General features: G+C 42.5%; 1 protein-coding gene and 9 non-coding genes across 13 annotated transcripts in view; 9 read left to right on the top strand and 1 right to left on the bottom strand.

Moving 5' to 3' along the window:
* Positions 1-22,835, bottom strand: part of grm6a (glutamate receptor, metabotropic 6a) — an 85,263-nt gene that overhangs the window by 46,413 nt on the left and 16,015 nt on the right. For 2 of the 4 annotated variants that reach the window (XM_038722641.1, XM_038722639.1), the window contains exons 8-10: positions 18,419-18,558; positions 18,197-18,319; positions 12,928-13,192 (exon numbers count right to left, since the gene is read on the bottom strand). In XM_038722641.1, coding sequence (XP_038578569.1) covers positions 12,928-13,192; positions 18,197-18,319; positions 18,419-18,558 — 528 coding nt within the window. Of the gene's footprint in view, positions 1-12,927; positions 13,193-16,875; positions 17,229-17,502; positions 17,782-18,196; positions 18,320-18,418; positions 18,559-22,835 lie in introns of those variants that run through there. The other 2 variants (XR_005444834.1, XM_038722642.1) reach the window with 2 other exon arrangements.
* trnaw-cca lies at positions 2,247-2,318 on the top strand. Its single transcript has one exon. It is a non-coding gene; the product is annotated as a tRNA-Trp (tRNA).
* Positions 2,747-2,829, top strand: trnal-aag. The gene has a single exon. It is a non-coding gene; the product is annotated as a tRNA-Leu (tRNA).
* On the top strand, positions 3,144-3,215 carry trnaq-cug. Its single transcript has one exon. It is a non-coding gene; the product is annotated as a tRNA-Gln (tRNA).
* On the top strand, positions 3,949-4,020 carry trnaq-uug. The gene has a single exon. It is a non-coding gene; the product is annotated as a tRNA-Gln (tRNA).
* trnaw-cca lies at positions 6,900-6,971 on the top strand. The gene has a single exon. It is a non-coding gene; the product is annotated as a tRNA-Trp (tRNA).
* On the top strand, positions 7,398-7,480 carry trnal-aag. Its single transcript has one exon. It is a non-coding gene; the product is annotated as a tRNA-Leu (tRNA).
* trnaq-cug lies at positions 7,795-7,866 on the top strand. Its single transcript has one exon. It is a non-coding gene; the product is annotated as a tRNA-Gln (tRNA).
* Positions 8,600-8,671, top strand: trnaq-uug. The gene has a single exon. It is a non-coding gene; the product is annotated as a tRNA-Gln (tRNA).
* Positions 11,540-11,611, top strand: trnaw-cca. Its single transcript has one exon. It is a non-coding gene; the product is annotated as a tRNA-Trp (tRNA).

Here is a 22,835-nt window from a genome sequence, read left to right as displayed (position 1 = left end):
GTTTTTCAAAACATAGATGCCAGTAAAACTACAATACAATACGCTCTCTTGCTACTGTGTTTTTAACATGTCAACAAACAGCATGGCTCCACCGAGAGAGAGAGAGATCGCAAGTTACAGTACCACTGTCACAAACCTAAATTAAGAATGCAATATTTAAGCCGACACACATGCGCTCAGAACAAATGAGCCTACAGGGCCATAAGCAAACAGCAGTGAGCTCACACCACTGAAGTCCACGACGACGCGCACAGACATTTTTTTAGGGATCCAAACCCTTTCTGTAGTCACCTTCACAAAGACATCCTGCAATCAAAATGGAAAGAATGTCCGCCAATATACATCTCCTTCCCGGCTCCGTACCTTTAATACAGCGCAGCGAGCCGGCATATTGGTGTAATAATCTCAAATGATAATGCAGCATGAACGCGCTATATCACACAACAAACCGCAATCCATAGCCTAGTATCAATCGATTCAGCACAATAATTTGGCCCACGCACGGAGCAGCAGCACAGTCAGGATGATAAAAGATGATTTCACCACCACAGCTGAGGGCTCACGTGAGGAGAAAGGCCGCACGGCGTTTTTTCCTCTGGGCAAACTTCTGGATGACTCTGAACTTATTCAGGGAGTCCGCCGACTCGTTGCGGCCCCGCAGTGCTGTTTAACATTTTCCACAGAGTTTAATTAACGTTACGATCCGACTGTCAGTGAGCACGTCGCTGTTTTCTTCCACCTGTTTTCCGCTCAATGGAGCGCCTGCTGGGCAGAGATGTTTACCCTTCCAAATAATGTTAAGCCCAGTTTCACGGCATCGTCCAGCAGTGTCCGCTTGACGTTAGCTTGCTGTTAGCGATGGTGCTAACTTGTTGCTATCCGCAGCCTCGTATAGTTCTCACACACAGTACAATACATGAAAGGGTGTAGCAGTGTGACAAACGTATTATAAAAAAAATGCAAACTAGTTATACACAAGGACATTTATGACAACCACATGCTCCACTACAAAGATTCCCTCTCTGCAGCAAAACCCAAATACTACACTCATCTGATATCATCTGACAAAGGGAATGCTAGGGCCCTGTTTTCCACAATGAATACAATTTCACGCCCCCCGAATAATCTTCCACCCCATCTTATTCAATCTCTCAATGTGATAATTTTATGTCATTTTTCAAAAACCAAAATGGACAATATCCATCAACAGCTACCCACCTCACATAACAGTGCACTTTATCCACCTACCTCTCCACCAATCTCCAACCTGCCATTTATCTCAAAATTCTTAGAAAAAACGGTTGCTGCGCAGGTCCATAATCATCTCATCAACAATAACCTCCATGAACAGTTTCAATCTGGTTTTCGGCCTCTCCGCAGCACAGAAACAGCCCTAGTCAAGGTCACCAATGACCTACTAATGGCTGCTGACTCAGGTCTTACCATACTGATCCTTCTCGATTTAACTGCTGCCTTTGATACAATCTCTCACAATATCCTCCTGGACCGTCTAGCTTCCATTGGTATCATCAACACATCTCTGAACTGGTTCACATCATACCTGTCTGGCCGCACTCAGTTTGTACAACTTAAAAATGTTCGATCACAACTCTCACCTGTCACCAGTGGTGTTCCCCAGGGATCATTCCCGGGTCCCCTCCTTTTCATAATTTATCTACTTCCCCTTGGTTCTATTCTCAGGAAATATAATATCCAATTTCACTGCTATGCCGATGACACCCAGCTCTACTTGTCCACCAAACCTACGTCTCTGCTCCCTCCGTCTTCTCTAACTGACTGCTTAGATGAAGTTAAAACCTGGTTCACTCAAAACTTCCTCCAACTAAACAGTGATAAAACTGAAATTCTCCTTGTTGGCTCCAAATCCACCCTAGCAAAATGTCCAAACTTTGCTGCCCGTATTCTCACCAGAACCCCAGTCTCTGAACACATTACTCCACTTCTAACACAATTGTTGTGGCTCCCTGTCAAATACTGTATTGATTTTAAAATTCTACTCCTCACCTTCAAAGCTCTCCATAATTTTGCTCCTCCTTATCTCTCTGAACTCCTTCAGCCCTACGCCCCATCCCGAACTCTCCGATCCTATTCTTCCTCACTACTTTCCATTCCTTCTGCCCGCATGTCCACTATGGGGTTCAGAGCCTTCAGCTATTGTGCGCCTCACCTTTGGAACTCCCTCCCTCTATGCATCCGTACGACTGAGTCCCTGCCCTTCTCTGTATGACCTCATGGCGCAACGGTAGCGCGTCTGACTCCAGATCAGAAGGTTACGTGTTCAAATCACGTTGGGGTCATATCTTTTTAACCCAGTAACTCTGTCTCTAATCAGCCACCTGTTTACTGGTTACCACTTATCATTTATTTATTCACCATTCTCTATTTCAGTGCTGTTTATACTATGTCATATTGTATATACTGTATACCAATACACCTACCTCAGGTCAAAAGGTCATAGGTCACAGGGGTGCCCCAAGGCTCAGTGCTTGGGCCCCTTCTCTTCTCAACTCTATAAACATCCCAGTCCGTCACAGCTCAGGGTCAGAGGTTACCCTCTTAAAGTGACAGAGCCTGATATGACAACACATATGTGCTGCTAAGAACCTTTTAACTCAAACCCAGGAGTTACATAATATATATACAGTATATATAACATTGCCACCAATTTTATTAGGGTGGCCGTGGCCCCGGCCCCGCCTGGCGGCGCCACTGCCGACCAATTGCAGTCAGGATGGCCGAGCGGTCTAAGGCGCTGCGTTAAGGTCGCAGTCTCGTCTCGAGGCGTGGGTTCGAATCCCACTTCTGACAGTGAGATTTTTCAGCCGAGCAATTCCCTGTCACATGATAGTAGGGAAAACGAGTAAGTTCTCTGCATGTTATGGGATAAGCGCATAAATTAAACATCCAGTTTGAGCAGTAGAGCTACAACCTTTGCAACGCTGATTTCAGGAGTAGCTGCAGCAGAGGAGGCTTTATTTTCAGCACTCCTAGCAAAGTTAACGATCGCAATCAGGGTCAAATAGTTCTGGAGACCCCCGCCCGCCGACTGCTTCCCCACCTTTTTTCTCTGCATAGATAATCTACGTGGCGATGTGAGGAACTGCCTACCGTCTCAGTGTAGTGGTTCCATGGTGTAATGGTTAGCACTCTGGACTCTGAATCCAGCGATCCGAGTTCAAATCTCGGTGGAGCCTGCAGGAGAGCAACCTGTATATGCTGATCTTCTAGACGAGCCACTGTAGGTGTGTGTTTCTGATAAAAAGGTATACTGTATCATGACACATATGTACTCTTTCATGATATATAGCAATACGTCCCCTGATTAAAGCCTTTACGCAATCAGGATGGCCGAGTGGTCTTAGGCTGGCTTGAAAGTATTTGTACACAGTAGGCTTATTTGTTGCTGGATGAATTGGTTGTAGGATGTCTTTAAAAACAATGTCTTTATTGCCCATTTCCAACATCTACTCTTGTCTGTAAATGCGTTGCAAACTAAGTTGATTAAGTCAACCAGTAAAAGTTGTGTTTTCACATGTTCCCTTCTGTGTCACCGGTATTGTTGCATGCCTTCTACGTCATCCTCTCTGCATTAAAATACATACAGTACTGGGCAAAAGTTTTAGGCAGTTGTGGGAAAATTGCTATAAACTCAGCTTACAAGGTGAGGTTGCTGAAGACAATTTTCTTTCAAAAGTCATACGCCATGGCAAGACTGACCACAGCAACAAGGCACAGGGTAGTTATACTGCACCAGCGAGGTCTTACCCAGGGAGAAATTTTCAAGGCAGACAGGGGTTCCCACTTGTCGGATCACTGTCGAAAAGCTTTGGAAACCACCTCCCCGGAACGCTTTCCCGCGTCTATTCTTTGCACAGATAATACACGTGGCGATATCATGTAAGAATCTGCCGTCCTTTGACATGCAGTGGTTCCATGGTGCAATGGTTAACACTTTGGACTTTGAATCCAGCGATCCGAGTTCAAATCTCGGTGGAACCTTGTTTTAGACCGAATGCGACTCAACTGTGCTCGAAAACCGTATTCTGGACGTTCACAGACTTTGTCTGATCATGTTGTTCTCATTTCAAGACTTTGTTTTCCTAGGGGTGGCCAGATGGGGCCACTGAAAAACCTCGGGTGGCACACTAAAACCAAAAAGCCAAAACTGAATTTCGGGAATTCTATTATACAGTATATAGACTAGTTGAAAACTACATTAAAATATGAGTTAAGGAATCACAGACTGACATACTTTGGTTTCTTTTTTACAGTTAATGTTACCGATTGCCTAATGTCCATAAACTAAAACCAGTTCAGTTAACAAATTTGAGTTCCATAATGTGTTATGTATCTGTATGTGTTAGGCAATTGTTCTTCAAATACACTAGTTGAGCTTTTCCTTTAAAAAAACTAAAAACTAAAAAACTACAGCTTTTGTACGAGTGCATTGACTGCAAAGCAAAGAACAAAACATTTAATGGGAACAAGCCTACTCAAGATTACAAACATCACGGAGCATAGATGTTTCTGTTTCATATTAGACTATATAATAATTTCATTGAAATATACAATATGTGTCTGTACAGAGTTGTGCAATTATTTATAAAGAAGAATATTTTATAAAAATGGTTTCAAAACATAGATGCCAGTAAAACTACAATACGCTCTCTTGCTACTGTGTTTTTAACATGTCAACAAACAGCATGGCTCCACCGAGAGAGAGAGAGATCGCAAGTTACAGTACCACTGTCACAAACCTAAATTAAGAATGCAATATTTAAGCCGACACACATGCGCTCAGAACAAATGAGCCTACAGGGCCATAAGCAAACAGCAGTGAGCTCAACACCACTGAAGTCCACGACGACGCGCACAGACATTTTTTTAGGGATCCAAACCCTTTCTGTAGTCACCTTCACAAAGACATCCTGCAATCAAAATGGAAAGAATGTCCGCCATATACATCTCCTTCCCGGCTCCGTACCTTTAATACAGCGCAGCGAGCCGGCATATTGGTGTAATAATCTCAAATGATAATGCAGCATGAACGCGCTTATATCACAACAACATCATGACAACAACCGCAATCCATAGCCTAGTATCAATCGATTCAGCACAATAATTTGGCCCACGCACGGAGCAGCAGCACAGTCAGGATGATAAAAGATGATTTCACCCACCACAGCTGAGGGCTCACGTGAGGAGAAAGGCCGCACGGCGTTTTTTCCTCTGGGCAAACTTCTGGATGACTCTGAACTTATTCAGGGAGTCCGCCGACTCGTTGCGGCCCCGCAGTGCTGTTTAACATTTTCCACAGAGTTTAATTAACGTTACGATCCGACTGTCAGTGAGCACGTCGTGTTTTCTTCCACCTGTTTCCGCTCAATGGAGCGCCTGCTGGGCAGAGATGTTTACCCTTCCAAATAATGTTAAGCCCAGTTTCACGGCATCGTCCAGCAGTGTCCGCTTGACGTTAGCTTGCTGTTAGCGATGGTGCTAACTTGTTGCTATCCGCAGCCTCGTATAGTTCTCACACACAGTACAATACATGAAAGGGTGTAGCAGTGTGACAAACGTATTATAAAAAAAATGCAAACTAGTTATACACAAGGACATTTATGACAACCACATGCTCCACTACAAAGATTCCCTCTCTGCAGCAAAACCCAAATACTACACTCATCTGATATCATCTGACAAAGGGAATGCTAGGGCCCTGTTTTCCACAATGAATACAATTTCACGCCCCCCGAATAATCTTCCACCCCATCTTTATTCAATCTCTCAATGTGATAATTTTATGTCATTTTTCAAAAACCAAAATGGACAATATCCATCAACAGCTACCCACCTCACATAACAGTGCACTTTATCCACCTACCTCTCCACCAATCTCCAACCTGCCATTTATCTCAAAATTCTTAGAAAAAACGGTTGCTGCGCAGGTCCATAATCATCTCATCAACAATAACCTCCATGAACAGTTTCAATCTGGTTTTCGGCCTCTCCGCAGCACAGAAACAGCCCTAGTCAAGGTCACCAATGACCTACTAATGGCTGCTGACTCAGGTCTTACCATACTGATCCTTCTCGATTTAACTGCTGCCTTTGATACAATCTCTCACAATATCCTCCTGGACCGTCTAGCTTCCATTGGTATCATCAACACATCTCTGAACTGGTTCACATCATACCTGTCTGGCCGCACTCAGTTTGTACAACTTAAAAATGTTCGATCACAACTCTCACCTGTCACCAGTGGTGTTCCCCAGGGATCATTCCCGGGTCCCCTCCTTTTCATAATTTATCTACTTCCCCTTGGTTCTATTCTCAGGAAATATAATATCCAATTTCACTGCTATGCCGATGACACCCAGCTCTACTTGTCCACCAAACCTACGTCTCTGCTCCCTCCGTCTTCTCTAACTGACTGCTTAGATGAAGTTAAAACCTGGTTCACTCAAAACTTCCTCCAACTAAACAGTGATAAAACTGAAATTCTCCTTGTTGGCTCCAAATCCACCCTAGCAAAATGTCCAAACTTTGCTGCCCGTATTCTCACCAGAACCCCAGTCTCTGAACACATTACTCCACTTCTAACACAATGTTGTGGCTCCCTGTCAAATACTGTATTGATTTTAAAATTCTACTCCTCACCTTCAAAGCTCTCCATAATTTTGCTCCTCCTTATCTCTCTGAACTCCTTCAGCCCTACGCCCCATCCCGAACTCTCCGATCCTATTCTTCCTCACTACTTTCCATTCCTTCTGCCCGCATGTCCACTATGGGGTTCAGAGCCTTCAGCTATTGTGCGCCTCACCTTTGGAACTCCCTCCCTCTATGCATCCGTACGACTGAGTCCCTGCCCTTCTCTGTATGACCTCATGGCGCAACGGTAGCGCGTCTGACTCCAGATCAGAAGGTTACGTGTTCAAATCACGTTGGGGTCATATCTTTTTAACCCAGTAACTCTGTCTCTAATCAGCCACCTGTTTACTGGTTACCACTTATCATTTATTTATTCACCATTCTCTATTTCAGTGCTGTTTATACTATGTCATATTGTATATACTGTATACCAATACACCTACCTCAGGTCAAAAGGTCATAGGTCACAGGGGTGCCCCAAGGCTCAGTGCTTGGGCCCCTTCTCTTCTCAACTCTATAAACATCCCAGTCCGTCACAGCTCAGGGTCAGAGGTTACCCTCTTAAAGTGACAGAGCCTGATATGACAACACATATGTGCTGCTAAGAACCTTTTAACTCAAACCCAGGAGTTACATAATATATACAGTATATATAACATTGCCACCAATTTTATTAGGGTGGCCGTGGCCCCGGCCCCGCCTGGCGGCGCCACTGCCGACCAATTGCAGTCAGGATGGCCGAGCGGTCTAAGGCGCTGCGTTAAGGTCGCAGTCTCGTCTCGAGGCGTGGGTTCGAATCCCACTTCTGACAGTGAGATTTTTCAGCCGAGCAATTCCCTGTCACATGATAGTAGGGAAAACGAGTAAGTTCTCTGCATGTTATGGGATAAGCGCATAAATTAAACATCCAGTTTGAGCAGTAGAGCTACAACCTTTGCAACGCTGATTTCAGGAGTAGCTGCAGCAGAGGAGGCTTTATTTTCAGCACTCCTAGCAAAGTTAACGATCGCAATCAGGGTCAAATAGTTCTGGAGACCCCCGCCCGCCGACTGCTTCCCCACCTTTTTTCTCTGCATAGATAATCTACGTGGCGATGTGAGGAACTGCCTACCGTCTCAGTGTAGTGGTTCCATGGTGTAATGGTTAGCACTCTGGACTCTGAATCCAGCGATCCGAGTTCAAATCTCGGTGGAGCCTGCAGGAGAGCAACCTGTATATGCTGATCTTCTAGACGAGCCACTGTAGGTGTGTGTTTCTGATAAAAAGGTATACTGTATCATGACACATATGTACTCTTTCATGATATATAGCAATACGTCCCCTGATTAAAGCCTTTACGCAATCAGGATGGCCGAGTGGTCTTAGGCTGGCTTGAAAGTATTTGTACACAGTAGGCTTATTTGTTGCTGGATGAATTGGTTGTAGGATGTCTTTAAAAACAATGTCTTTATTGCCCATTTCCAACATCTACTCTTGTCTGTAAATGCGTTGCAAACTAAGTTGATTAAGTCAACCAGTAAAAGTTGTGTTTTCACATGTTCCCTTCTGTGTCACCGGTATTGTTGCATGCCTTCTACGTCATCCTCTCTGCATTAAAATACATACAGTACTGGGCAAAAGTTTTAGGCAGTTGTGGGAAAATTGCTATAAACTCAGCTTACAAGGTGAGGTTGCTGAAGACAATTTTCTTTCAAAAGTCATACGCCATGGCAAGACTGACCACAGCAACAAGGCACAGGGTAGTTATACTGCACCAGCGAGGTCTTACCCAGGGAGAAATTTTCAAGGCAGACAGGGGTTCCCACTTGTCGGATCACTGTCGAAAAGCTTTGGAAACCACCTCCCCGGAACGCTTTCCCGCGTCTATTCTTTGCACAGATAATACACGTGGCGATATCATGTAAGAATCTGCCGTCCTTTGACATGCAGTGGTTCCATGGTGCAATGGTTAACACTTTGGACTTTGAATCCAGCGATCCGAGTTCAAATCTCGGTGGAACCTTGTTTTAGACCGAATGCGACTCAACTGTGCTCGAAAACCGTATTCTGGACGTTCACAGACTTTGTCTGATCATGTTGTTCTCATTTCAAGACTTTGTTTTCCTAGGGGTGGCCAGATGGGGCCACTGAAAAACCTCGGGTGGCACACTAAAACCAAAAAGCCAAAACTGAATTTCGGGAATTCTATTATACAGTATATAGACTAGTTGAAAACTACATTAAAATATGAGTTAAGGAATCACAGACTGACATACTTTGGTTTCTTTTTTACAGTTAATGTTACCGATTGCCTAATGTCCATAAACTAAAACCAGTTCAGTTAACAAATTTGAGTTCCATAATGTGTTATGTATCTGTATGTGTTAGGCAATTGTTCTTCAAATACACTAGTTGAGCTTTTCCTTAAAAAAAACTAAAAAACTACAGCTTTTGTACGAGTGCATTGACTGCAAAGCAAAGAACAAAACATTTAATGGGAACAAGCCTACTCAAGATTACAAACATCACGGAGCATAGATGTTTCTGTTTCATATTAGACTATATAATAATTTCATTGAAATATACAATATGTGTCTGTACAGAGTTGTGCAATTATTTATAAAGAAGAATATTTTATAAAAATGGTTTCAAAACATAGATGCCAGTAAAACTACAATACGCTCTCTTGCTACTGTGTTTTTAACATGTCAACAAACAGCATGGCTCCACCGAGAGAGAGAGAGATCGCAAGTTACAGTACCACTGTCACAAACCTAAATTAAGAATGCAATATTTAAGCCGACACACATGCGCTCAGAACAAATGAGCCTACAGGGCCATAAGCAAACAGCAGTGAGCTCAACACCACTGAAGTCCACGACGACGCGCACAGACATTTTTTTAGGGATCCAAACCCTTTCTGTAGTCACCTTCACAAAGACATCCTGCAATCAAAATGGAAAGAATGTCCGCCGATATACATCTCCTTCCCGGCTCCGTACCTTTAATACAGCGCAGTGAGCCGGCATATTGGTGTAATAATCTCAAATGATAATGCAGCATGAACGCGCTTATATCACAACAACAACCGCAATCCATAGCCTAGTATCAATCGATTCAGCACAATAATTTGGCCCACGCACGGAGCAGCAGCACAGTCAGGATGATAAAAGATGATTTCACCCACCACAGCTGAGGGCTCACGTGAGGAGAAAGGCCGCACGGCGTTTTTTCCTCTGGGCAAACTTCTGGATGACTCTGAACTTATTCAGGGAGTCCGCCGACTCGTTGCGGCCCCGCAGTGCTGTTTAACATTTTCCACAGAGTTTAATTAACGTTACGATCCGACTGTCAGTGAGCACGTCGCTGTTTTCTTCCACCTGTTTGCCGCTCAATGGAGCGCCTGCTGGGCAGAGATGTTTACCCTTCCAAATAATGTTAAGCCCAGTTTCACGGCATCGTCCAGCAGTGTCCGCTTGACGTTAGCTTGCTGTTAGCGATGGTGCTAACTTGTTGCTATCCGCAGCCTCGTATAGTTCTCACACACAGTACAATACATGAAAGGGTGTAGCAGTGTGACAAACGTATTATAAAAAAAATGCAAACTAGTTATACACAAGGACATTTATGACAACCACATGCTCCACTACATAGATTCCCTCTCTGCAGCAAAACCCAAATACTACACTCATCTGATATCATCTGACAAAGGGAATGCTAGGGCCCTGTTTTCCACAATGAATACAATTTCACGCCCCCCGAATAATCTTCCACCCCATCTTTATTCAATCTCTCAATGTGATAATTTTATGTCATTTTTCAAAAACCAAAATGGACAATATCCATCAACAGTTACCCACCTCACATAACAGGGCACTTTATCCACCTACCTCTCCACCAATCTCCAACCTGCCATTTATCTCAAAATTCTGAGAAAAAACGGTTGCTGCGCAGGTCCATAATCATCTCATCAACAATAACCTCCATGAACAGTTTCAATCTGGTTTTCGGCCTCTCCGCAGCACAGAAACAGCCCTAGTCAAGGTCACCAATGACCTACTAATGGCTGCTGACTCAGGTCTTCTTACCATACTGATCCTTCTCGATTCAACTGCTGCCTTTGATACAATCTCTCACAATATCCTCCTGGACCGTCTAGCTTCCATTGGTATCATCAACACATCACTGAACTGGTTCACATCATACCTGTCTGGCCGCACTCAGTTTGTACAACTTAAAAATGTTCGATCACAACTCTCACCTGTCACCAGTGGTGTTCCCCAGGGATCATTCCCGGGTCCCCTCCTTTTCATAATTTATCTACTTCCCCTTGGTTCTATTCTCAGGAAATATAATATCCAATTTCACTGCTATGCCGATGACACCCAGCTCTACTTGTCCACCAAACCTACGTCTCTGCTCCCTCCGTCTTCTCTAACTGACTGCTTAGATGAAGTTAAAACCTGGTTCACTCAAAACTTCCTCCAACTAAAAAGTGATAAAACTGAAATTCTCCTTGTTGGCTCCAAATCCACCCTAGCAAAATGTCCAAACTTTGCTGCCCGTATTCTCACCAGAACCCCAGTCTCTGAACACATTACTCCACTTCTAACACAACTGTTGTGGCTCCCTGTCAAATACTGTATTGATTTTAAAATTCTACTCCTCACCTTCAAAGCTCTCCATAATTTTGCTCCTCCTTATCTCTCTGAACTCCTTCAGCCCTACGCCCCATCCCGAACTCTCCGATCCTATTCTTCCTCTCTACTTTCCATTCCTTCTGCCCGCATGTCCACTATGGGGTTCAGAGCCTTCAGCTATTGTGCGCCTCACCTTTGGAACTCCCTCCCTCTACGCATCCGTACGACTGAGTCCCTGCCCTTCTCTGTATGACCTCATGGCGCAACGGTAGCGCGTCTGACTCCAGATCAGAAGGTTACGTGTTCAAATCACGTTGGGGTCATATCTTTTTAACCCAGTAACTCTGTCTCTAATCAGCCACCTGTTTACTGGTTACCACTTATCATTTATTTATTCACCATTCTCTATTTCAGTGCTGTTTATACTATGTCATATTGTATATACTGTATACCAATACACCTACCTCAGGTCAAAAGGTCATAGGTCACAGGGGTGCCCCAAGGCTCAGTGCTTGGGCCCCTTCTCTTCTCAACTCTATAAACATCCCAGTCCATCACAGCTCAGGGTCAGAGGTTACCCTCTTAAAGTGACAGAGCCTGATATGACAACACATATGTGCTGCTAAGAACCTTTTAACTCAAACCCAGGAGTTACATAATATATATACAGTATATATAACATTGCCACCAATTTTATTAGGGTGGCCGTGGCCCCGGCCCCGCCTGGCGGCGCCACTGCCAACCAATTGGATGGTTTTGCGCCAGACGTTTAGCCATAATATTCCATGGCATTGTGTACTAAAGCAAAGTTCCCACTGAACTGAGCTTTCACGCAGTGGCCGAGCGGTCTAAGGCATTGCGTTAAGGTAGCAGTCTTGTCTGGGGGTTCGAATCCCACTTCTGACAGTGAGGTTTTCAGCCGAGCAATTCCCTGTCACATGACAGGAAAACGAGTAAGTTCTCTGGATAAGCGCATAAATTAAACATCCAGTTTGAGCAGTAGAGCTGCAACCTTTGCGACGCTGCTTTCAGGAGTAGCTGCAGCAGAGGAGGCTCTATATTCAGCACCGCACTCCTAGCAAAGTTAACGATCGCACCCCTACGGAGACCCCTGCCCGCCGACTGCTTCCCCCGCCTTTTTTCTCTGCATAGATAATCTACGTGGCGATGTGAGGAACTGCCTACCATCTCAGTGTAGTGGTTCCATGGTGTAATGGTTAGCACTATAGACTCTGAATCCAACGATCCGAGTTCAAATCTCGGTGGAGCCTGATTTTAGGCAGGAGAGCAACCTGTATATGCTGATCTTCTAGACGAGCTCCTGTAGGACAAATTGCTGTTGGTATACTCAGGAGTAGAATGTAGCTGCAGCAGACGAGGCTATAACCTTATTTCTAGAACCGCAGCATTTATTGGATAGCAAAATTATTTTGGCGATATGGAGGTGCTCAACGTCTCCCAATAAGTTAATATACAGCCTATTACAATATACATTTCAACGTTTAATGCTGTCAAAAAATTGTAACCCTAACCCTGGGGCGTCAGTGCGCATGTGTAAGCGTAGCGTGTATGTGTGACAGAGCCCCAGCCTTACTGGTGTTGTGCCGAGTTGTCTGAACCTGTCAGTCGTAGTGTTTACCTGTAAGCAGTACGTAGCTGAGCTCCCTCCCTGACGCCCTGACGATGGGCGTGTCGTTGAAGCGGATGAAGGTGACCACCACAGAGCTAGTTGCTAAGATACCAAGCATGGCGAGGGAGGCAGGCACTAGGGCGAAAGGGGAGTTCCACTCCAGTTTGATGATCGGAGTCGGACGACAGGCGGTTCGGTTGGGAGCAGGGCGCATGTCTGAGGGACAGGTCTCGCAGGTAAACTCATCCCACTGGTACTGATACCCATCACAGAGCTGCAGAAAGGTCAGAGACAGACAGATGAGGGAGACATACAGCTGTTCTGTACTTTCTTCAGTAATTGTTCAATCAATGGTCTGATGTTAAATGTGATGTTGTCACTCATTATCTCTCTATGCAGATGACCTCCTGCTTTTACCTTCATGTATAACTTTGAACTGCTTCCTGTTAAACTTCCAGATGAACGTTTGTATTATTCATAGTTTTCATTTAAATATCTAGTTTGAACATTTTAGCGTTTAGTACCTTTAATTTTAAAGTTTATCTGATTTGAAAGTGTATCTGAAGTTAAAGTTTAGGTTTTCTTGAAGTGGGACTATTTGAGGTATATATCCATATTCAGTGTATTACTGGCAGTTGATCTCTGGTGGTGTATGATACTGCACGGCCAAGTTGCGCTTATGCGTAGAATTAAGTTTTCTCCGCTGTTTTGGCAGCTTTTACCAAGATAGTAAATAAATATCGTACGAGGTTTGACTGTTGTGACAGATGGGAAATCAACAACAATGGAAGATGAAAAGCCTGATTATTCGCAACCTATTAGAATGATGGGAGACCAAATAGGTTTACCGGGTAAATCAACCTGTAATTTTTTTATATTTAACTCTTTTTAAAAATTGTATCTAAATGTATCTATTGTGTTTTATGTAAAGCACTTTGAATTGCCTTGTTGCTGAAATGTAATTTCAAATAAACTGGCCTGGCCTTCTCTTGCCTTATGGTTGAGAAGATGTAATTCCAAAGGAAATGGCTGTCTGACGAGGAAAAGTGCAGAAAATATTGTAAACATATACACTTGAATTCATATTGAATTTTGGTGGGCCTCCTTACAGGAGGCTAAAATACGTTTTGCTGCTGACATTGTCCACAGCAGTACATTGCTTAGTTCCTTGTTTGTACAGGGTTTGGACCTCAATGTCCGTGGTTCTAGCCACGGACCTTTGTCCACTGGTTTCCCATCATCGCCCTACTGTCAGCTGTCTAACAAAGACCAGAAAACTGGATCCTGTGACACATCTAATCCTTTTAAACTAACATGGCATCGTTTTCCTGTCTTCATTTAAGAGCATGATCTTTCAATTTGAGAGCATGACTTATTGATTTCATGTTTATATTTTGTAATTCTGTCCCTCAAAACCCTGCCCTCAAACTCAAAAAGAGTGCTTGTGCTTAAATTTGCTCTGCTCAAACTGTGTACTCGCAATCAGGCAGCTTCAGCACACGTGAAACATCTGCTCTCAGATTTCTGCTCTGCTCTTGGATATTTTGTGCAAAAAACCTGTCAATATCCCTCAACCAATAGAATGCCCTTTACATTTGCATTTAGCTGACGCTTTTATCAAAAGAGTCTTTCAATTGCTATTTACGCCAGAAGCCTTGCACGCTTCTGGGGCAACTAGTGGTTAAGTGCCTTCTCAGGGACACAGTGGATGTGTAACATTGGGAATCAAACCAAAGGCATGTGTCTTGTCCACTGAGCAATCCATCACCCCAGGTAAATGCCAAGTGTAGTGTTGGCTAACAAAATGATCCCTGCCTCGTTGGGGGCACATTCGCTTTAATCCCTCGGTTACTCAGATTCATCCACATCTTTGTTATGTAGTTCCTTGGTTTTCTTTACAGCATTTGGAATAAAAGGACATTTATTACATAAACCAGTGCCCATACCCTTTTACTCTAGCAGCTTCATACTGTATAATAGTAGGGAAGAGCCATGACGAATGAAACGTGGGATGAAAGTGACACAGCGAGTTTCGCCAAGCCCATACAAGTCTGATACAGAATTTCATCAGCATGTACTTACCAGAACTGCGAAAAATTGGGTGGACATGTCCCACTTATACAGAATAAGCTGTTTTCAATCCTCAACTCACACTTAAGGGCAATTTATAATAAAATATATTTAACTGTAAATGAACTGAATTCAAAGCAGGAATTTAAGGATTATCTACATTTAAGGATGTTCTAAAAATTTAAATTTTATATATTTAAGATAAAGAACATTCTTCTGTCCCATCTTGAAACGATGCGCAGCTTCAATTCCAATTTAAATTACACTTAAGTCCTTACACATTTGTCCAAAACAGCTCCGGGTATTGATAGAACACACATGTGATTTGTTGATCACAGAAACAAAAATTTCTGTCTGTGACATTATCTCTTAAAATTACATTCACATAAAAAGTGATTCAATCGTCCCGGCTCTCCCCTAGCTGTAGAGCACACAAGCCTCCCATCAGGGTGCTGCAGGCGAAAGTCACTGCCTGCCCTGAGTTTTTTTATTTAACGGTGCTATTATTTAATTTGAATTGAATTAATAAAGACATATTTCTATACATTATTATATAAGAATACAGCCATGATAATACTGGTATGATGATACTTCCAGTTTAATAACACACATATACAACGAGGATATAATGGAATGAGTATCTAAATGTGTATCTCAATAATCCAGTAATGCTGTAATTTAAGGATTTATCAGTAACAGTGCAAATATGTGTAATGCAACCGATTTAAATGTAATTATACATGATACCTGTACGTGGGGATGTGTTTAGCATTTTTACAATATGTGAAACCTTTCTGACACATCATTAAGAGAAGCATATATTTTTTTCCAAAGAAGATTAAAGTCAAGGGCAGCTAATTAACCTCAGTGGGGTCGTTCGATACCGCTGGTTCGTTAGTGCTCCTGGCTGTTGTAACGAGAGTCATTATGGCCGTTAGGACCAGCCGAGAAGCTTAGTTTCCCCACCAGTCAGTAAGAACTGAAGAAGTCTCTTGGATAAGGGACAAAACGTCTTCTAGTATCTTCAACCAAGTCCAGTTGCCCTTGACTTTAACCTTCGTTGGATACATGACTGAAAATCTTCACAGACATATATGTGTTTCTAAAATGTATTAGCTCATTTTATTTACTTTTGTTTTCTTGATGTGTTGGCTGCTTACTTTTGCTCTTGGTACTTCCCCCATCCCCAAACGCTAAAATACCAGTATTCCCATAATGTTAAAGACTTGACACTGTGAATTCTTTTTGAAAGAAGTAAAAGCACTATTAAAATAAAAAAAAGGAAGGAAAAAAGGAAGTCTGTGACTTTGGCCAAAGACTACAGAAACAAAGAAACAAAACGCAAGAGCATTTTTTGACAAGCGCTGCGGCCATTTTGGGTCAACAGCACAGAACCCACAGATTCTACTATGTGTGCAACTTACATGCTCTCATTTCAGTTTGCAGTTTTGTTTTTAAGTATGACTGAAATTGAAAATACTGGGAATTTTTGGGGTTCAGTGCTGGTACACAGAGCTGAACAGTTGACAATACACAACGAAATCCTGCAGGCACCTGTTAAGTAATGATTGTGTTTTTCTCAGTTGTGATTTACTCCCAGAACTTAATAACATACAAATAATATACTTTTATCATGGTCGTGGCAGTTGTGACAACCTTTTATTCACAGGTGTGCCTTGGGCCACCCTCCATAGATTTATTATGCATGTCTCGGAATAAGAAAAGGGTCTATTCTTTGTTCATCCCGCACTACAGCAGCTACCAAGGGGAAGGCTGGAGTAGAAAACAAACTTGCCTTTCTCTTGTGAAACAGTAATATTATCACACATATATGACGTTGGATCAAACATAGCTAATGTTGAATGTTAAATGAGGTAGAGCAGAACCTAGTATTTCTTTTCATTCTTTTAATTACTCAGGATGAATAATGTATGCAGACAGTTCTTGAATGTTCTCCACTTGGTACGCTGTAGTTACACAGTAATATTCTAAAGGTTATCCCATATGCTATAATTACACAGCAACAACGAGATATGTATTCACACATAAACAACCAGGCACATGGGGTGGAATATAAAATGTTTTCATTCTGTTTACATTAAACTGTTCTTTATTTCTTAATGACTGTTATTTATTTCTTTGCTTTGTTTTTTTATTATATATAATATTCTTCATTTTGTCCTCCTCTGACAAAGATGCAAGTGATGACCACAAGAAAGGAGCTATCTGCTCTTTCATTTCTGTATGAAGGAAAAAGAACAACATATTAATAACTGTAACTGGTAAAGTGAACTTTAAATTGACTCCACTAGCACACATAAAACACAGTTAAACAAACTTTCACAAAAGTATAAAATCTGTATTAATAATAAGGTAACTTTTAAGGTGTGTCACCATTATTAGCTTAAGCCTATGGTATTTTACACTGCATACATTAGCCTAGCAGTAATCACACTTTTCCTCTACTCATAGCTTAACAAATGACATGTATTATTTATATTATTTCTTACTCACCGCTGGTTTAAGTCACTGCACCTCCCCACACACCATGCTTGAATTTTAGTCTGCATGCACGTTTCTGTGAAAACAGAGCGGCGTTCTGTAGCGACAACAACAAGCTAGCGGACTGCCGAGTTGCCTTCATTCCAAAGTCATGAAGGTGGAGTTGTCTTCTCCTTCACCACCTTGATGTGAGTCCGGTGTGCTATACGGCTACTGTTATACTGTGTTTAGCTATTGTAGTAAAAAGTACCGGCACTGGTGTATGTAATAAATGTCCCGGTGTTTCAAACTCTGTAAGGAAAGCAAAGGAAGTATATAATAAAGCTGTGGAGAGCAGGAGTGGATGGACCCAGCATGGCACACTATGAGAAGTAAAGCGATGCACCGACAACGAGCAGGGATCATTTCATTGTTCAACACTTCACCTGGCATTCTATTGGTTGAGAGATTCTGACAGCGTTATTACACAAACAATCCAAAAAGAAGAAACCTGTGCAAGCAACAACATATCTGAGTCCAAGCAGGAAGCACACAGTTTGAGTAGAAGAAAAGCAAATCTAAGAGCAGGAAGGGTCTGTTTGTGTGCAAGGGAAAGGTTTCAGGGACAGCATTAAAAATCTGAACGTGAAATGAACGTCATGCTCTCAAACTGAAAGACCACGCTCTTGAATAAAGATAAGAAAAGAAAAATGGAGGAGGGTTTTACCTCACAGTGCCAGCAGCAGGGAACTCCTTTGACCATCTTCTTCCTCTCTCCTGGTTTACAGGGAAAACTACAGATGGAGTCTGGGACGGATTTATCTCCGCCAGACCACTGCATCTCCTCCAACTGAGGGACAGGTAAAGAGACAGAGAGTAAGAGAAATCTAAAAACCAGCACATGTTGTTTTATGTTTCACCTTTCTATTTGATCCAATCAGCTTCTTACGTTGAGTCTCAGGTTATTGGTCCACTGGCCGATGACATGGTAACCAGGATTGCTGTGATTGGTCATCTGGAACTGGAAGATATCGTAGCGGCCGGGAGCGTCTCCGTTTTCATTGAACATAACACTCGTACCTGCACTTCCTGTAGGAAACAAACAGAGACAGACAGGTCACACACGGGCTGTGTTCGAACCGGAAGGCAGCTGCCTCGCTGCCTCGATACCGTAACAGACAGCTGCCTCAGAAGGCATTACTTTCAAGTGAAGGCAGCGCCATTTACATTAGTAACAACAGCCTTCTAGGGCAGCACTTAAGACAACATGTGAGTTCAGCACGCTGTCTTGCGTCTCTTCTAGTCGCTAGTTTCAAGTCTTCTTCAACACAGCATGATGTTAAAAATAGAAGTTCTTATTTCTGCCCTATAGATGGCGTCCTGAAAGGGTGAAAAGTCTTGGCTCTTTATCCTCTTCTGTTAAACCTACCCTCTGTAAGCTAGGTCTTTCCATGGGCCAGGCTTTGAGTCTTGACCAGCGTGTGAATAGTTTGGTTAGCTCCTGTTTCTACCAGCTGGGGAACATTGCCAACCTTAGCTGAGAGGGAGATGATTGTGTATATATGCTCCTGTCTTGATTGCTATAATTCCCTTTTCACCTGCCATAGAAAGACTTCCCTGAGCTGCTTCAAAGTGATCCAAAATGCTTCCCATCAAATCCTGATCCAGTCCAACATTCTTGAGATCACATTTAGCCTTGCATGGTCAGGCAGCTGCCTACATTAAAGAGCTACTAGGGCCATATAGTCCCAGCAGGAATCTGAGGTCCTCTGATGAAGGTACGATGGAGACTTTTGAGGTTGTACCTCTTAAACTTTTGAACTCTCTCCTACTGTACTTAAGATCTGTGGACACCTTTTAAAAAGCTGCTCAAGATCCATTTGTAAAGACTTGCTTTTGTTTACCCTTATATTTTTAGCTGGATGTCAGCATTTAATGCCTGTTGCTCTATGTCTTACATTTATTCTTTTAGCTGGCGCTTTTATGCAAAGTGACTTACAATTGCTATATATGTCAGAGGCACTGCGTTCAGGTTGCAGTCTCCTCTGGAGGCGTGGGTTCGAATCCCACTTCTGACAGCTAGTTTTCAAACTCAGCAAAATGCCTTTCACATGGTATTGGGGTAGAAGAGTCAATTGTTCCTTGTATGTTAAAACAGTAAAAAGTAAAAACAGACAGTGTTAGTAGTATAGTGGGTTTGACATAAGGATTCAAAGAAGAAGTTGTTCTCTAGCCTCTCATGTAATATTTGGTGTGACCACCCTTTGCTTTTAAAATAGCATCAGTTCTTCCAGGTGCACTTGCACAAAATCAGGGAATTTGTACGTATATCGTCAGCTGTTTGATTAATTAATTATACCAAACAGATGCTAATGATCACCAATTCAACATGTAGTCGGCCCAGAGCTGAGCGGGAAGCGTCCCCAGCGTGTTGTGTATCTGCTCTGTCAACCATCACATTCTGATCAGTAAACTCAATAGCCTTGGTTTCTCAGATGACTGCCTCGCCTGGTTCAATAACTACTTCTCTGATAGGGTCCAGTGTGTTAAATCGGATGGACTGCTGTCTGGACCTATGGCTGTCTGTATGGGGGTGCCGCAGGGTTCGATTCTTGGGCCGACTCTATTCTCTCTGTATATCAGTGATGTGGTGCTTGCTGTTGGTGACTCTCAGATCTCAGAACCACCTCTATGCGAACGACACCATCCTGTATACATCCAGTATTCATTGGACACTGTGCTATCAAACCTCCAGGAGAGCTTTAATTCCATTCAGTACTCCTTCTGAAATCTCCATCTATTACTAAACTCTGGTAAAACTAAGTGCATGCTTTTCAAGCGATCATTTCCCACACCGGCTCGTCTGACTAGCATCACAATGCTAGATGGGTCAGAAATAGAATATGTGGACACTTACAAATACAGACAGTTCCCTCTCTTTCCAACCCCACATAAACCACCTTCAATCTAAAATTAATTCCAGAATCAGTTTCCTATTGCGCAACAGGGCCTCCTTCACTCATGCTGCCAAACTTGCCTTGGTAAGAATGACTGTTCTACCCATGCTAGATTTCAGTGATGTCATCTACAGATTTGCCTCAAACTCTCTTCTGAAAAAACTGGATGTGATCTACCACAGTGCCATCCATTTTGTTACTGGGGCCCCATTTAATACCCAACACTGCGACCTCTACGCATTATTTGGCTGGCCGTCATTACACACTCGACGCCTAACTCACTGGTACCAACTTATTTACAAGTGCTAGGCAAAGCCCCCCTATACCTACGCTCACTGGTGTCTATATCATTACCCACCCGCAGCAGGTACATCTCTCTGGTCACCCCAAAAGCCCACACCAATTTTGGCGGCCACTCCTTCCAGTTCTCCGCTGCCAACAACTGGAATGAGTTACAAAAAACCCTCAAGCTAGAGACCCTCATCCCCCTCACTGCCTTTAAAGCACGTCTGTCTGAACTCTTGTCCGATTTACATTTATTCATTTAGCTGACACCTTTATCCAAAGCGACTTACAATTGCTATATGTCAGAGGTCGCATGTCTCTGGAGCAAGTAGGGGTTAAGTGTCTTGCTCAGGGACACATTGGTCACTTTTTTTTCGTCTGACTTTCATATTCTGCCTAAATATGTCTATTATTTAGGCATTTCATATTATAGTTGCATAATATGGCAATAACAAGAAAATCAACAATATAAATAATATATAACCTAATCATTTTGTTTAGCCTAAATATAGGCTATAAGACTGTTTTTATAGAAATAGCAACATTTTAGAAGAAAAATTAAGAACTATTAGCGATTACAAAAGATTCAGTAAAATAGGTTTAATCTGCAAGTATCTTCATTTCCACACTTTAACACTGTTATGAATCCCTTGGCCACAAACAACTTCAAGGTCTTGAGAATAGCTCAGGGTGATAAGTGGCTTAGCTTAAGAATGTTACCTACGGAGACAGACATGGGTTTGAATCCCATGAGTTCTTTGTTATAATGGCAACAAAAGCTCTCAGGGATTTATTCATTACAGTACTTTCATGGATTTTACGCTGTCCCTTCTTATATTTATGTTTGTAAAGAAGACTACAGAACAGCCATCTTCTTCAGATGCCCAGAAATGCAAAAATGAAGGTAATATTAAAAGTCTTGTCTTTTCATTGTCCGTTTTGTCTTTTAACCTTTGTCCTGGGTGATTAATATTAAATTAAGTTATTGTGAACAGATGGGTAAATCTGTGAGAAAACACCTGTTGTTTGTAGATGGTCTACACTAAGTTACTAAGTACTGACTTAATGCAACCCTCTCTATGTCCCAACAAATACCTTTAAAAGAACTTTTAAAACTACATGTAAAATAACGTTTACAACTACATTTAAAAACCACTTCACCTGAAATATGTTTGTCGAGCAGGATTATCTGACATTCTCTGGTTACTCACATTACATCCACCTCCTCACACTGCGTTTTCTGCTATCTGTGACGTAGTCAACATCAACTGAGCTTCTAACCACAGGTCCGGAGCTGTAGTTCGAACTGTGCAACTTAACGATAGTGGACGCGAACTATGGTTTCGGGGGAACACCTGCGTTGCCTAACGAAGGTTCGTACCGTGTAAGTTGCCAACTTAGTTACCTCCGTAGTTCGAACGAGGGTTTTGGGAAATAGTTGCGTCGCAACTGTGTAGTTCCAACCAAGGAAGTTGCTACCGTAGTTTTTGAGGAACGCATCCCCGTCTGGTGTGTGTGCGTAAATCTGACATTGTGTCTGTGGTGTCCCAAGTTTTTAACGTAGGTTAAGATTTGAAAATGCTTTAGTGTGCACCAGGCGTTACTTAACAGGTCACAGTTCAAACTGCCTGAAACATCATCCGACCAGTCGGACACTTTACATCACAGCAGCTGAAACATCGGTTCACACACAGACACAGGAGATCCAAACACAGAGACTGAACAAGAACAAAGTGTTTCATAATGTTCTCTCAAGCAGGAGACAAGTTATTTAACATTTTATCAACATGAAACACAGCTGAGGACAATCTGAAGTTCAAATGATTCAGTTTAGACTATAAGTTTATCCCACCTTCTGTTCATCAGTGAGACATATTCTATATGTCAGAAAAACTGTTTGGTTTTTCTGTTTTTATTTGTTTTCTTTGTGCAGAAATTTAAAATCCTAATAAAAGCAGGTGGATGGAAACACATTACCTTCTTCCTGCAGAGCGTTTTCAGCAGCTGCTCAGTTAAATTATTAACACACACACACACACAGTAAAACAGCGAGTCCTCGGAGGAAACATGTAAAGTGCATTAACTTATTTTTAAGTTATTATCTCTCAGTGTCTCGGAATAAAG

Source organism: Micropterus salmoides, unplaced genomic scaffold, assembly GCF_014851395.1.
Source record: "Micropterus salmoides isolate LMB-PRFRI ecotype aquatic unplaced genomic scaffold, ASM1485139v1 Ms_hic_scaffold_16, whole genome shotgun sequence".
Lineage (NCBI taxonomy): Eukaryota > Metazoa > Chordata > Actinopteri > Centrarchiformes > Centrarchidae > Micropterus > Micropterus salmoides.
This window is presented reverse-complemented; position numbering and strand designations above follow the sequence as displayed.